This window comes from Watersipora subatra, chromosome 7, assembly GCF_963576615.1.
Source record: "Watersipora subatra chromosome 7, tzWatSuba1.1, whole genome shotgun sequence".
Taxonomy (NCBI): domain Eukaryota; kingdom Metazoa; phylum Bryozoa; class Gymnolaemata; order Cheilostomatida; family Watersiporidae; genus Watersipora; species Watersipora subatra.
The window spans coordinates 5,333,519-5,350,534 of NC_088714.1; the positions used below are offsets into that span (position 1 = coordinate 5,333,519).

The 17,016-nt window shown below is 35.4% G+C and overlaps 2 protein-coding genes across 3 annotated transcripts in view; one reads left to right on the forward strand and one right to left on the reverse strand.

The window, feature by feature from the left end:
• The window catches only part of LOC137400360 (zinc finger FYVE domain-containing protein 26-like), a 95,321-nt gene extending 87,038 nt beyond the window's left edge, over window positions 1–8,283 (reverse strand). Inside the window, exons 1-6 of the mRNA XM_068086689.1 lie at window positions 8,069–8,283; window positions 3,157–3,229; window positions 2,849–2,929; window positions 2,075–2,263; window positions 1,395–1,512; window positions 780–973 (exon numbers count right to left, since the gene is read on the reverse strand). Coding sequence (XP_067942790.1) covers window positions 780–973; window positions 1,395–1,512; window positions 2,075–2,263; window positions 2,849–2,929; window positions 3,157–3,229; window positions 8,069–8,283 — 870 coding nt within the window. The remainder of the gene's footprint in view (window positions 1–779; window positions 974–1,394; window positions 1,513–2,074; window positions 2,264–2,848; window positions 2,930–3,156; window positions 3,230–8,068) is intronic.
• Window positions 8,284–10,678: 2,395 nt separating this feature from the next.
• LOC137401254 (serine/threonine-protein kinase Nek2-like) lies at window positions 10,679–15,712 on the forward strand. Of its 2 annotated transcripts, none has more exons than XM_068087674.1 (9): window positions 10,679–10,842; window positions 12,133–12,256; window positions 12,347–12,415; window positions 12,749–12,897; window positions 13,133–13,367; window positions 13,995–14,204; window positions 14,403–14,664; window positions 14,909–15,013; window positions 15,209–15,712. In XM_068087674.1, the coding sequence occupies exons 2-9, from the start codon at window positions 12,161–12,163 to the stop codon at window positions 15,520–15,522; spliced, it is 1,440 nt and encodes a 479-aa protein (XP_067943775.1). In that variant the 5' UTR covers window positions 10,679–10,842; window positions 12,133–12,160; the 3' UTR covers window positions 15,523–15,712. The 2 variants fall into 2 exon arrangements, with proteins under 2 accessions (XP_067943775.1, XP_067943777.1); XM_068087676.1 differs by having other exon boundaries at window positions 12,139–12,256.
• Window positions 15,713–17,016: the final 1,304 nt, after the last annotated feature.

Here is a 17,016-nt window from a genome sequence, read left to right on the forward strand (position 1 = left end):
CTCTGTCAGTCACTTGAACTAATGAAATCTAGTAGACAGTCTAATCAACCTTAAAGCATCTCTGTCAGTCACTTGAACTATTGAAATCTAGTAGACAGTCTAATCAACCTTAAGGCATCTATGTCAGTCATTTGAACTAATGAAATATAGTAGACAGTCTAATCAACCTTAAAGCATCTCTGTCAGTCACTAGAACTAATGAAATCTAGTAGACAGTCTAATCAACCTTAAGGCACCTCTGTCAGTCACTGGAACTAATGAAATCTAGTAGACAGTCTAATCAGCCTTAAAGCATCTATGTCAGTCATTTGAACTAATGAAATATAGTAGACAGTCTAATCAACCTTAAGGCACCTCTGTCAGTCACTGGAACTAATGAAATCTAGTAGACAGTCTAATCAGCTTTAAAGCATCTATGTCAGTCATTTGAACTAATGAAATATAGTAGACAGTCTAATCAACCTTAAAGCATCTCTGTCAGTCACTTGAACTAATGAAATCTAGTAGACAGTCTAATCAACCTTAAGGCATCTCTATCAGTAACTTGAGCTAATGAAATATAGTAGACAGTCTAATCAACCTTAAAGCATCTCTGTCAGTCACTTGAACTAATGAAATCTAGTAGACAGTCTAATCAACCTTAAGGCATCTCTATCAGTAACTTGAGCTAATGAAATTTAGTAGACAGTCTAATCAACCTTAAGGCATCTCTGTCAGTCACTAGAACTAATGAAATCTAGCGGACAGTCTAATCATGCAATCTCTGATCAACCACTCACCAAGAGGGTGTCAAAAAAATGTGTCTGACTTGTGAGCATGTTTAGAGCCATGTCTCTCCATTTGTATGCTTGTTTATCAGACTCTTCTAGTGAATCCATGTGCAATGTCTGTGCAAGGGTGTAGATGCGCAAGTCAGAACGACTGGCTGAGGCAGTCATTATATCCTCATAAGATAGCCATCTTTCATCTTCACCTAGTAAGAAGTAATCTGGCCAAATATTGTGTGATCAATATAATTATCTCATACATAATACTGTGTGGTCCATATTATCTCATACATAATACTGTGTGCTCAATATTATCTCATACATAATACTGTGTGGTCAATATTATCTCATACATAATACTGTGTGGTCAATATTATCTCATACATAATACAGTGTGGTCAATATTATCTCATACATAATACAGTGTGGTCAATATTATCTCATACATAATACTGTGTGCTCAATATTATCTCATACATAATACTGTGTGGTCAATATTATCTCATGGATAAAACTGTGTGGTCAATATTATCTCATGCATTCAATATGACCCAAGATGGAAAAGCTCAGAGACCCTCATTGCTAGAGTCAAAGTATCCTTTCAGGCTGAAACATTTTAGAACCAACCTGTCAAAAGACAGTCAGCAAATGCTTTGGCAAGTATCACCTCAAGCCTGTCTTTCGCCCCATCCACATTTAGCTCTAACTTTCCACGAGCCAGAAGCTCTCGCAGCGAACTTTGGTTCTGTAACAACGACAAACAGACCCAACTGTCTTTAAAAAAGCTGAAGCAACTCACAAGCTATTTTCTTTTCAGAACAAACATAAAATTAGTAAATCAATGAATGATGTCGCTTTTGGTATTTTTCAAGGTTAGCATTAAAATGATTCATGAAGCAAAGCATGAACTTTTACATCTAGCCAATGAGACTCTTTATCAATTTATATAACATTAACAATTAGTATAAGAACAGCAAATGGCATCGACAGAGTTGTGGTGACGTCGACAGAGTTGTGGTGACGTCGACAGAGTTGTGGTGACGTCGACAGAGTTGTGGTGACGTCGACAGAGTTGTGGTGACGTCGACAGAGTTATGGTGACATCGACAGACTTATGGTGACATCAACAGGGTTGTGGTGACATCGACAGAGTTGTGGTGATATCGACAGAGTTGTGGTGACATCGACAGAGTTATGGCAACATCGACAGAGTTATGGCGCGCTCGACAGAGTTGTGGTGACATCGACGGAGTTGTGGTGAGCGGTAATAAAAAATCGGCTTTTTTAAAAACAAATGAAGAAGTTACCTTCTCTGTGATGCAACGGTCGATTGCATCTAGAGTGACATTGTTCATCTGGAATGTAACATTCTTGAGAGGTAGATAGTCAAGAAGTAGAGTAGCTGGTGTTGGCTTTTTCACCAGTATGGATACTAAAAAAGCCTGGCATGGACTGGATAACTCTGATGTTTCTTGCGCATAAAATGCGTAAATGTCCTACAAACAAATAAGCCAAATACAAACTAATACATTTGAAATGTAAAAACAGCTTCTCATTGCCAATTTACGAGCCAAGGGAGCTTTGGCAGTTCATTACGCAATCACGAGCAAACCTTATTGCAGCTCACTCAGAGTGGTATATGGACAGTTGAATTGCTTATGCAAAGAACAATTTTATAGTTCAATTTACGCGGTAAATGCCATCTGAATGACACCAAGCATTGTGGAAAAATTTAATGACTTCGCATTAGCTGCAGACGAATGAACAATTACTTTTACAAGTATTATGAACTAGAATTTTTGGCTCAGAAAGAACTTACAGAAGTGAATAAAACTGAATAAAATAATTACAAGAAGCAACTTAACTCCAGCGTTACAGTTACACAGATGACATCTTAGAATGTTCATGCATCCATTGGTTACATACCTTGACAATATTTCCCAGAGAGCAAAAGCCTACTTACATTGGAAAATGACTGGGACAACGATTACTTACTCTTAAGAAAGCTCACATATAGCTGGTACTTATTACTAAAAGAGCTAAAGGTATCTACAAAAGTTTAAAGATAATGATAATCTTGCCTTAATAAGAGACGATTCAGCGTCTTGGCAGACGTCGGCGAGAAGAAAGTGGAATTCTAAAGCTTTGGTAACCTCTTCCACCTTCAATAATAGCACATCGCAACTTAACTTTTGTAGAACACTCCAACAGAATATATAACTCACTGATTTCAATGGAAATACAACACACCAGATCAAAATAAATATTAAAAATGCCAGAAAAAAGCAACTTAATTCAGATACACAATGTACAACTCCAGCTATTGTTGACTAATGTCAGAGCAGCAAATGTTTCCACGAACATCTGCACATAGTCTGGTAAAACAAACCTTGGTTGCGTTGTCTTCTATTAGCTTGTATTCTAAGAAGCAAGGCCATGTTAACGGGTGAAGTGGATTCTCACTGCAAAAGATCCGTAACCAGGATACTCACGCATATAAGTGTACAATAACTGTATGAGAGTCCAAACTTAGTACAGACTGACAATAAAGAGAAACTCCTGACGATAAAGAGAAACTACTGACGATAAAGAGAAACAACTGACGATAAAGAGAAACTACTGACAATAAAGAGAAACTACTGACAATAAAGAGAAACTGCGAACGTAGAATTTGCTAAATGGCTTTTTTTTACGTTTCTACAATGTCTCATCAAATGTTGACATAGAAGATTGCAGTAAAATTTAGACTAGCTTATCCGACCAAAACACAAAAAGTACTCTGTTGAATGTCAACATTCAATTTAGCAAAGACAAGGACAAGATGTATAACAGTCAGCTATACACTTTCATCAGTAACAAGGCCGGATGACCATCAATTGAGCACCACAGACCGTCTCAAACTGACAAATACATAGGTCTACTAGCTGCATTAGTATAAACATGTGAGATCAGGCTGTAATATTGACAGTTCACTAAAACCTAACACCATATGTACATTCTTGTTGGGTGTTAGAGGCTATCATAGCTGACATGAAACTGCTAAGTCGGATGCTGTTATATTGATGCTAATTTTAGAACAAGTCATAAAATGAATGGCTATGGAGTCAGAACTCAACAGCGGCGACCAGCTATATAATCATATAAATTTAGTACAACTCGCTGGAACTGATGAATGCAGAGATCTTGGATAATTAGATATAATCAAGCTTACATTTCATAAGTTGACACCAGCGCACTGCGCCGCAAGTCAATGCAACTTTAAGCTAGTTAAGACTTTAAGCTAGTACAAATACGAAATGCTTGACTAATTCGTCTGCAGGTAGGGCTACCGATGAATCTCATAAAAGTTACAAAAACTTTGTTGTTTCACTAGAGTGACAATCAGACAATGAAGCATGACAACGTAGCCTTTCAAAGTCAATAATGAACTGCTGTGATAAATCTGGCTGCTTCCGTAATAACATCAGGGAGGATCTAATAAATATAGATAGGAATGAACTTTAAATATTGACACTATGAGAATGAAAGACCAAAAAACAATATTCAAACTATAAGGAAATAAAAAGTAATAACAGAAAATGTTCATTTTAGTGAAGCGCTATGTCCAGAGAGCTAAGACGTTTATCCCAGACAACGATATTATGAATGTGGGTCAGTGTCCATTGTCAGTTATCAATTGTCTATTAGTAGAGAAGGATTAGTAGTATGCAACGTCTGCTTAGTAAAACTAATAATGCAAATGGGAGAATAGAACAAGCCCACCCCCTCCAAATGACTTTGTTTTGAATACAGGATTGGTGGGCATAGAGGCGCGAAAGAAACTAGAACAAGAATGCTATAAGAAAAAAACAGGAATGCCTACGTGAATGCCTTAACAATGATGCTATGATATAAATGTTGCATAACACACCGAAAGTTAAAATAACTAAAACTCTAAAAGGAATGGCCAAACATTAAGCCAGGAAGGTGCTGTGCAAATAACTATTGTACAGACAGTTCAGGAGCTATAAAGACCATGCATAAGGGAATGTCAGCGTATTGAGAAACATATTCAGACATATAACAAATAAGATTGGCACAAGGACTGGAGAATGTAAAATACTGACATCCAAGTTAATGGTTTTACTTCAGGCCATTACAGTAATGTAACGATGAAATCAAATAATTTATTTCTGAATTTAAATAATTTTTCAGTTTTGCCAAAAAAATTTTTTTTGTATTTTTTCAGTTTTGCAAAAATCAGTGTTTATTGACAAACGATCTTGTTTTGATGTGTAAAAAATCAGTAAATAGTCCACTGTCACGAATTACCAAGTGTATTACCAGCGAATTACCGAGGAGATAATATACTGCATGCGCAGTACACCGCTACAGAAGGATTTTTGGAGTTAGCACCGATGAGTTTATTTAGTGAACAACAAAGCAGGATAAATTGTGAAATAGAAGCTGTACCTACAGGTCTGACCTATTCTGTTTAATAAATGACATTATGACATCATACTCATTACTGCAACCAGCTCAAGTACAAGCATTGACAAAGTATTCTTCTCTTTTGGTTTCATTCATTAAAAAATAAGAAACGAGACACGTACTAAAAAACCGGCAAACTGTTATTTATATCTTGCATGCCAATCGCATCGATCACACCAAGAATGTGAACCTTACATTTACATGTAGTTTACAAATTATGATTTTATATGGCTGCTGATTGAAAGAAATGTAATAATTTGTCAAACTAAAGCACACAAGCTACTAATATTGAAAAGTGGGTTCACCAGCATCCTGTTGTACAATGCAATTCACAGACAACCCGCATGAGCAATAATGAGCAATAAAAACAAGTTTGTTCAAAAATCATGCAAAAAATACGATTTTTTTAATATTTTCGAAAAATTCATGATTTTGTCAATCTTGGACTATTAGTATGTTGCCTCTATCACAGGCGACATTCACAAAGAATATGCTGATGCAATTTAGCCAGTTTTTTAAACACAAAATAATATGATTTAAATGTATAAAGACTTAAAAGGATCATAAATCATATTCAAAAAGTTGCAGGTCACAATTGAATAAATTTTATATATTCAATTCATATAATATATTGAATATATATTCAACAACGTATAATTGTTCGACAAACTGTAAAGAAGTAAACTGAAAGGCGTAAAAGCATATATATCTATAAATAGATATAGGCTATACGATATCTACACGTAGAAAGTATTTGATTCAATATTAAAAGTGGTTGCAAAATGGAAATATTATATTTGAATAATTTAATCTACATTTTGTATATAATACAACATATAAGAATTTCTGACTCGGTGCTCAATTTATAACAGCTAGACCAACTGTTTGGACTTTTAACTATTACGAAGTTTTGCTGATATATCTCGCTGATGTAGATATATATATATATATACATGTATATATATATCTACATCAGCGACTTGTAGATATATATACATATACATGTACACATATATTTACTAGCTGAGTTCCTGACATTGTACGGGTAACAGAATAACCCCAAACAAAGGCTTAAGTATGAGGACTATTTGTAAGGAATGACTAATTACTAATTCAAGTAATGACTCTTTACTCAATGAATCCATTGTATTTCTTGTAACTTTGTGGCTAAGTTCACCGCCACCAGATCTGAGGATGCCCAGATCAAATCCAGTGCCGCGCAAATTTTCCATTGCTAGATTTAAATCACTATTACTGGGCACGGGTTGAACAAAAAGACAAACACTGAGATTTCTATACCGTATACCCTAGGACACTTATGTATTCGCGTCATCTAACTTTCGCGTTTTCATGAAGTACTCCTCTCGCGAAAATTTTATGAGCGAAACTAAACAATCATAAGAAATGAGCGAAAACGCGAAATTAATTTAGTATTTAATAAAAAATTTTTAATAATAACTTTAATTAATATATTTTTGTTCATTGATTAAATCAAATCACCATATGTTTACTAAACAAAAAAAAGTCAATGAGTAATTGCCTTCCTCCTCTGCTATTGTTGATAACATACTGTCAAGACATCTTCCATGTCAGGAGTCCAGAATTCTTGATAAACATGAAACCCTCTCAACTCACAAGTGAAATCAGGCTGAGCCATGGCCACCGCGTGCTATAAATACTTGAGATCTAATATTGGTACCACGTCATTCACAGCAGGGACCTAGACGTATTGATAGTCCAAGAAACAAATGGCAGCAAGCGATCAAATTGCATTATCGATCTCGCCTACGCATTTTTACCTGCCGTTCACAAATACAAACCAGTCCCAAATTGAAAAACTTTTCCTTACCAGTAAACTGTACCTGAGGAATCTAATTATGTTTGCTCCACCGCATTTATTTTCACATCGCCATATTTTCGCATTCATCAGAGCTGCGAAATTAAGTAGCAGCCAAATTTTACTCTGAATGCTACTCACGAAACTAAGTACTAGCGAAATATAAGTGTCCTAGGGTAGGGTATATTAAAGGGTAGGGTATATTAAAGGGTATACAATTTTCAACTTGTGTAACTCTCATGAACCTCCGCACCTCTCTCACACTAATTCACATGACCGGTACTTTGGCTTATGATGAATATACAGCTTCAGTCTGGGACACACTCATTAACCAACAGATTCAAGACATTAAAATGGTGCAAAAAAGTCATCAAATTCAATTCAAATAGAGAAAGAGTACCACTCCTGCTATTAAAATGCTTCAACATGAAACACTTGCTGGAAGATGAACGAAAAGAAAGCATGCGCTTTTGCAACATATCCTATGCAAAGTGGAAAACTATATCACACTATCCATTTCGTATCATGTATTAACAAAAGTTCAACCTGCCTAAATGGTCTCCTCCAAAGCAAAATTAAAAAGTGAACTGTCAACAATCATGCCAAATACTCTCTATTATAACTGCTTCCTACCACAAACTATGTCAGAGAACTGCAATCTAATCTTCATCTCTCACAATGTTTTCAACACACACAGCTAACACTGTACACTTACGTACATGTATAAAAGCTGAATAGCTAAAACATGCAATACGACTGTTAGAATCTGAATAAAAACTTAAAATTTCATGAAATACAACACTTGTTCATGCTCTACTAAGTACTGAAGAAAGTGTAAGAAATGCATTATATGCGACCAATGATATACAGCCCCCCTGTATATCATTGGTCATACAGTCACCCAGGGGGCTGTATATCATTGATGCGACATAAATGACACCGAACTAACAAGTTAACAAAATGATAAAATTGACAGACTCTGGGCTTACTTTACCTTGTGCACCAACGATCCAATGCTTTGCTAAAAACATCTTTGACGTGATACTTGAGAAATGAGCGTTGTTGATGTAACTCCTTTATGCTAGCTCTGGCCAACTCAAACTGGCCTATATATAAATTGTTGCAAAACGAGCGGAATAGTAGTTGAATTGATGCTTCATGCTCTCGACCAAAATGGTATTTATGAGCCAATAATTCAGCAAACTCCATGTTTTCTAAGCAGCATGAATTTACGGAGTTCGTAGCATAAATTATCCATGTATTACCGCATTTCAACTGAAAAGCAAGGGGAGGGCGAGTTGCTGTCACGTGATTCGAAGAGAACACAATTGGAATCGTGAAGTTCCATCTGATGATTGGACTTGTGAGATAGCCAATTAATTTGCTAAACTGTAGGTTTTGACCAATAAGATATTACGCAAAAGAGAGACGCGGTGGTTTAAAAACTTACCGGAAGTAAGTAAGGCTTCGCTTCTCAGTCGTAAGTTTTCAACTTTGAATTTCGAATATTTTGAACTGAATTGCTAGCATGCACGTTGTCGCAAATAATGTATGTTTAGGCAAAGGTTTTTAAAACTTTTTGATGTTTGCAGCTGTGTGCAAGCTGACAAAGTATGATACAACATTTTTCTATCATTTTTATGAACAACTAATGATTTCATACACAAGGCGTGTGAAATAATCACAATCTGAAAAGGTGGCTTTGAATCACAGATTTTTCTGGTATTTCTATTTATTTTAGGGTATTAAATTTTTCGTTTTGTTTTGGACAACGATTGTGATAGTTACTCGGTCATACTTAGTTTCTTTAGTATTCACTGTAAGAAAAGGAACTCTTCACGCTTTCAGTTATCTGTTACATAATGTTGCGGAACAGATCGTTAGTTAAGATGCTTTAACCATTAAAGATAAGTTAGTGATGTACTAAATATGGTCAGTGTACGCAAACGCTAAGGCACATTAATATATGGCTTATGACAGAAGTTTTAATAAACAGGACAGTGGGAAAGTGAAAAATGAATTGTTCTAAACAAAACAGGCTTTTATTTTATAAAAGGGGCAACTTTCAATCACAGCAAGATAATATTATCCAGATGACCAGTTATTTTGCTTGTTCAGTTTCCTCATTACCAAGTATATTTTCTGTTGCCTTAATGTGTGATTAAGTCATGGATTAGAATGTCAAAAAAAGGAACGATGACGAGTTAAAATATTTACCTAGCTGCTGCAAAAGTGTTGGCACTTTTGTTGAACTCTTATTGTTGGTCTGTTTTTTTTATTTCATTATTTCACTATTTCATTTTGCATTGCTCATCTTTGCAGTGAATTACATACATCATAATAATTGTTTGTTACTAATAAAATGCTTTCATGATTGCTTTCAAGGTACTATGATGACCAATGTTATTGGCATTGTTTTGCTAATATAACACATAACCTCACACTTCCTTGTAAATTTATGATAAACTAATCATTTGGTATTTATTGATAACACATCATTTTTTAATAAACCCTGCTGCACCTGGCTCGCGATTTGTGGTGTGACTGACCATAATTTGTGATGGTTATGCATTAGTTGTACATGGATTTGACAACATTATGCATAGTTTTGTTCATTTGTGGGATCGACAAGACCTGATTTTCTGACAGTGTCTAGTTTTACTTAGTCATGTGGAGTCAGGAAACTTTCAGGTATCTTGCCATGCCTGCTCCGTTGGGTTTGAGTCGAGCTAAGCAAAAGTGTTTGCCATTATGGCTCTGAATACAATTTCTAACAACCTTTTATCTATCAAATTTGTGGCACACGTAACCAAAAGGTTACAAAGTCATCTTCTTAACCTGAGGAGGATTTAAGATTTCCTTCTATTATTTTTTTCCTTTCCTGATTATCTAATCAATATTTTGCATTAGATTTTTTTTAAACTATCGTTTCTAAAACATCATTTCATTATATGGTTTTTTACATGAAAAGAGTAAGCAGTAAAAGTCCCATCTCATTAAGAATTCTTTGTTGAAAATGTCTTTCTATCTACTTTGTGGCCATTCACAACCGATGTGTTCACTTATTGCAAATTACGTTGTCAACTGAGTGGATTTGTGCATGAGATAATTTATGTTTGCAAGTGCGCAAGCTTTGTCAGTAATCTAGTGCTTTTGATCTTTTTGAACTTTTTTATGCGGTGAGTTAAACTCAAATTACATACTTCACTCAGTGTAGTGATGACGTCAGCCAAGCTTGGCTGTTGGTCACACACATACAGTTTGAGTGTGGTACGCAGGATACTATTGACACACACATTTTCGTGTCACGTCTGCATTATTTCCTACTAATCTGCGACTCAAGATTCTATCAATTAACTCTCCCGCAATATCTCAGCATCTATAGCCCCACCTACCTAGTAATATCGACCTTCAATCAAGCTTGTTGTTTCAACCCATGTTCTCACCAGATATTGTTTGTTTAGTTATTTAGTATAACTACTAAATTTACAAACTGGCCCTGATGGAAAATCAACAAATGATTTGATATAATTAATTTTCTGCGTAACTCTGACCTGTGTTTGCAGTACTTGAGGCTTAAATCCTAACCTCTATTTTAGGGTTTCGCTTAAGTAGGACACTACCACATTTCATTTGGGATACCCCAGAACTTATTGGAGACGTTGCTTTCAGCACACAGATAGTTGATACATGTCTATCTATCTCTCCCTTGACATTTTAATAGAAGGAATACCAGATTTGTTGCTTGTCGTCAAGATCAACTGACATGTAAGATGTTTAAACTATAGTATAGCTACCAAGGATTGAGTATATGAAAGCTGACAAAATGTCTTCTAGTTTGATAAATTTACTGATGTAGATGTATTGCTATATGTCATATATTAATAGATAAACTGAACAGCTGATTATAGCGATGGAAGGCTGTTGAGAAGTTTTCGTAAACAAATGCTAACTATTGTTACGGAAAATTTCTTACTGTTTATGTTGTCTCTCTGTAAAATGATTTGGTGAATAAGCTTGACTTGAGTTACTATTTTTTTCAAGACCATATTTGTATTAGATACCGAAAATATATAAGTAAATCATATATAAAACTATCTCAATTGTTAAAAGTCAAACATCAAATAGTGTGAAATATTTTGAAAAGGTGATTCGTCCTGATCGTTAACTGTTATTTACTTTATTTTTTTCATTCAAGACATATGGCATAACTCTTTGGCAACTGTGAAGTAATTTGACGCACTGTGAAAGCTATTTAGATAGGCAAATATGTACGCATCTCCTTAGAAAAATGGGCATAGTGGAAACCGTGTTATCTAAAATCAAAGTGAGCATAACTATCATTAACGCAAAACAATTATAATATTTGCTGTTTGAGGCTAACAGCAAATGTTGTTTCTCTGTAAAATGATTTGGTGAATAAGCTTGATTTAAGTTACTATTTTTTTCAAGACCATATTTGTATTAGATACTGAAAATATATAAGTAAACCATATATAAAACTATCTCAATTTTTAAAAGTCAAACATTCAGGATGTTTATTGTGTGATGAAGGTATTGTTTTGCTACCATGCTGCAATGACTACGAGACGCAACATCTCCTAGCCCTGGCACAGCACAGCATTTAATATAATATTGTAGAATATAATTTAATATACCCTAGTTTGTAGAATATAATTTGTAGATTATTGAATGTCTGCTGATTAACTAGACTAAAATTTTGCCCTCATTTTGCATTTGTACTCATCATTTACATTGCTATGTATTGTGCTATGGACTAGGCATAGATTGTAGCAATAGTTTTGATAAATCAATGCAATTATACCATGAGTAAGCTGCCTCTATATTTTTTGCTCCTTGATAGAACTCTGCTGAAAGCTTTGAATGGATGGCACCCATATTTTAATGCTTTGCTGAAGCTTAGTGAAGTTATGTTGAGTTATAAAATAAATTGCGGATGCAATACTAATAACAAACTAGTAATATAAGTTAACAGCTGCTTGCTCTAAAATAACTTCATTAAAGTAGTTGTTTGATTCAGTTGTCAGCTTATTTTAGTTTCAGATTTGCCGACTTTGAACCCATCATGCCCTCCAGTTTATCTGATTTTGAAGTATTATACACTATTGGATCAGGTTCATATGGAACTTGCAAAAAAGTGCGGAGAAAAGCTGATGGAAAGGTGAGAAAAGGATTTATTTCATAGCGTAAAAGTGAATTTTAATACATGCACTATCCTATTACACATTTTGTCATATATTTTTGTCTACAGATATTTGTGTGGAAAGAGATGGACTATGGGGCCATGACAGAGTCCGAGAAACAAATGCTGGTGTCCGAGGTGTGTTAACAGGATAGTCCATATTTCACAAATTTAGGGTACACTAAACCACCAACAAAAAACTTGTATCATAGATAAGGAACAAAAGTTGGATGCCTATCTAATTGTTTAAAACTGCCAGATAGTTCCCAAGGATTTTATCATTTAAACAGAAAAATGGTTCATTTGTTCTAAGTATAGTGCAATAAAAAAATGTTTGGTAGCCAATATAGGGCTGATTGCAAATCAACGTTCTGGATTGGGCAATATGAGCGTCTGCAGCACGAAGACTACATTGAATTCTGTGATATTATTACTATTATTGTATCGTGCAAAAAAGACTTTATGATTTAGGTTAATCTGCTGAGAGAACTGAGACACGAAAATATAGTCAAGTATCACGAGAGAGTTGTGGACAAGAAGAGACAAGTGCTCTATCTGATTATGGAATATTGCGAAGGGGGTGATTTGGGTGAAGTGATCAAGCGTTATGAAAGAGATGGGTTGGTGCCATATTACTGATGATCCATCATAATGATTTGCTATGAATTGTTTTATAAATAGACGAAAATAACAACTGCTAGTGTCACCATTCGGAAAAATTTAAATTTCTATTTGAATTTGAGTTAAATAGCTCATAACTCTTTGTCTTTGCCACATGGGAGTATCAACAATGTGTATGCTTAGTTTCTGTCTCACATATTCAGTTTCAAAGTTGGCATAATCGCTGTCTTACAGGCGACATTTTGAAGAAGATACGGTTTGGAAGACTCTGGCCCAGTGCGCCTCAGCTCTCAATGAGTGTCATAAGAGAAAAGATGGAAAATCCATCTTGCACAGAGACCTCAAACCTGCCAACATATTTCTTGATGCGCAGAAGAATGTTAAACTTGGAGATTTTGGCCTTGCAAGGGTTTTGCACGAAACAAGTTTTGCTAAAACGTTCGTCGGTACGCCGTACTATATGTCTCCGGTAAGGGCATACAAAGCTATTCTTTTTAGAAGGATCTCAGTAAAATTGTATGCCATATGGTTAATATACTGGTTATATACGGTTGGATTACTCCACTTTGGCTTTTCGAAGCATTACATTTGCTGTGCGTCATAATTTTTGGCTGGAATAACCATATCTGCTGCGCACTAGTTGACATTACTTTCTAGCCAAATTTTTCGTTGTCTTCCAAAAGGCAAATATTTTTGCAAGTCGTGTTTCAATATTTAAGTTTTCAACTTAAATGAAGATTTGGCATTCTCATAATCTTGTAGTAGTCTACTCTGAAAGATATGTCTACTGGGCTATTTATATAAGTAATGATCACTTTGGTTTCGGCAATACTTCCTAAATATTTTTCAGCTCGCTAGTTTATACTCGCTGTTTTGCTTGACAGACGTGTTTCAATATTGCATTACATAAAGATTTTATTTCTTCAATCAAAAATATTATGGTCAACATAACGAATAAATTTTGAGGTGTTGTTAGATAAAAAGGGGCTTTAAAATTGCCAACGCAATATTCATTTATGATTGGTCAAAGATGTATTTCACATGTTTACTCTGCTTCTTGTGTCTGAATTCTCTCATCCTCTGCTCAACCTTGTAGGAGCAGATGAATAAACTGTCATACAATGAAAAGTCTGATATTTGGTCATTGGGCTGTGTGCTTTATGAAATGTGCACACTGCGACCACCATTTCTTGCCTCCAACCAAAGAGAACTAGCAGTCAAAATTAGGATGGGTCAGTTCAATCGACTGCCCGCACGCTACTCAACCGAGCTAAGCAGACTGATTGGAAGGATGCTAAATGTAGAGGTACATTGCCACACTTCATATTATAAACTGGTACCACATGATTTTGGAGTTTAATCTACCAGAGCAGTAAATAGCAGAAGCATCTTTTTTGGTCTAACCACAATAGGTCAGTAGCACAAGCTAATAAGCTGGTCGCAGTTTAGAAAAATTCAGCTTATCTGGCTTTATTTCAACTAATTTGCTGTTTTTCGGCTTCAGTGTAATGCAAGACCAAGCATAGAGAGTTTGCTGTCAAATCCCCATATCAGCAAATATCTTCCTGGCTCAATATTTTTGCCGAAGACTGGAGTAACAGCAAGCAGTCAGGCGACAAAGGATTCTACCGAGGTAGCGGAGAGAGAAAGAAAATGCGCGCAAACAGAGTTGCAGCTTCAGGAGAGAGAAGTGATGCTCAAAGAGAAAGAATTGAGACTGGAAAAACTGGAAAAAGAGCTGGCAAAGAGGTTCATGCAACTGGAAGGTGCATTTTCTTCAGACCCAATTTTTTAATGATATTTTGCTCCCTATGTATGAGACGATTTAACTAGAGAACTCCTGATATTCTCTAAGAAAAAATCTATATGTACATCATTAGAGTTAGCGTTAGAGTTAACTTCTGTTAGTAAAATGATAATCTTGTTAAGATGCTATCTAATCCGTAGTCTCAAAGCTTCCACAATTATAAACAATAGCGCATCCTATTTGAAAGTTATATTATATTTCAGAACAAGAAAAACAGCTGGAGATCGGCAAAGAATGGCGATGCATAAAGGATGCTGGTCTGCAGGCTAGAGACCTGAACATCGAGAATAGACCGAACATCAATGAAGGTACAAAAGTCAGTCCGATCATATCCATAGGAACTATTCAACACCGATAACAGTGCTAGGATGACTTCAGATAAATTTGAGATTTCATATACAAGCTGGTCTTTCTATCCTCCTTTTGTTAATCTTTCAGCACTGGTGGTCTGTCTGTGCAAAATCTCTGTTTGCATGACACTCACAGACTTTCTTATTTCGTAGTCACAACTAATAAACCTCTAACACCTATCTTAAACCGAGCCAAGAGGCTTCCAGACTCACCGTCCAAACACGTGTCATTTGAGGAAAGCAAAGGAAAAGAAAACAAGGTCATGTCCATTCATACTGAGATAGCATCGCGCAGAGAAAAGGAGGCAACATTTTTTGCCTTGAGGGAGCGTGAACGGAACAACACCGAGTACCAGAGACGGAAGGAATTGCGCAACAGGCTGGAAAAAGCTAAGCACCGTGCTACGCAACTCCGCGCAGCTGAGGTGGAAACTCGAATGAGAAATAATCTTTTGATAGCCAATTGAATGTATCAATTTTTACCTTTTTTATGAAATAATTTTGCTCCTGTAATAAATGTTCTAGTTGTTTTTATTGCTATTAATCTTCCTTTTTCTAAAGCTGTCACATTTCCTTTAGTTATTTGGCCTTTTATATTCATTTTATTCATCAAGTGTTTATAATAATACAATACACATTGCAAAAAATCACACAAAAGTATCCACTCAACACGCAAACACAAGCATATTTCATGAAATATAATACTAGTAAATCAATGCCATAACTCTTCACCATCTTTCAGTTCCTTTCCACCAAATAGCTCAGTCCTATTCTTGCAGAAGCGAAGTTGAGTGTCATGCCAGTCTTTACAATACAGATAAACAGGTACTGCAGTCAGTGCCCACCGAAGATGGAACTTTCCTGACTGATTCCAAAAAAGCCTGAGGTAGAACAGACTGCCAGACATCTATAATATAAATTAATAAAAATTTTGCGCTTGCTATTCACACCAACAAAGATAATGTTAACTAGTTCTAGCTTGTTTACAACACAGTAGATTATGGGCAGAATACATAGTAATATAATTATATATAGCATTTATATTTGAAGCAGTTTGGTACCTATAGTTTACAACATTAGACAGCTAACTTGTCTCAATGAAGTTTCAATGAGAAAAAATTTCATCTACATATATGTACATGTGATTGGGATGATATGGCAATACCACAATCTCAGTCACTTGGATTCATCTGGTTAGCAAAGGACACGAGCAGAGACAGTTTCATGAATGTATGTGATTGCTTAGGATGATACGTATGATAATACAGAAAATATATCTACAGTAGATATTCCGACGATGCAAATAATCTGTTCTGGGAACATTTACGTTATAGGGATTTTACGTTAAACAAACAGTAAAATGCGTGTGAATTGTCTAATCCATTCTAAGATCTTCCCAAACTCATTCCTTTGGTCTTTCTAAAAAGAAAGACTAGACTAACCTTCTTACTCTAAAGACTGCCGTAACTGTAGTATTAATCTTTTTTATCATTTGTATGGTTTGTAATGGTTTTTGCTTTTTCTTATCAATTTCACTCTGTTTATGGTTCATGATTAAGTTGATTCATGATAAGTTTAGGGGAGCGCAACTTCAATGTCAATTTTCCCTTGCTTTTATCAAGTGATATAATGATCTCTTTAATGATGAAATATAAAAACCATGTGAAATATACTAATCCAATCATCGTCTCTAATCATGAATGAATACTTTTTCAAGTCTGGCCAGTGAGGAAGGATTACTTACAATTAGAAATTAAAACAATAGAATCTTTTTGGGCAAAAGCTTTGCAAACTAATATTTCATTTAGTAGGCACAAGCCAAAGTTGTTGGATTGTTAGAATTCAGTTTATCAAGTTTTTTGTGTTTTGAAAAGTTAAAGTTGTGCGTCAAATTTCCAACATGTCTTGCAAACAGGATTCCGTTTGGCAGTTTTTCACTCGAACTGCAAAAGGCAAAGGTT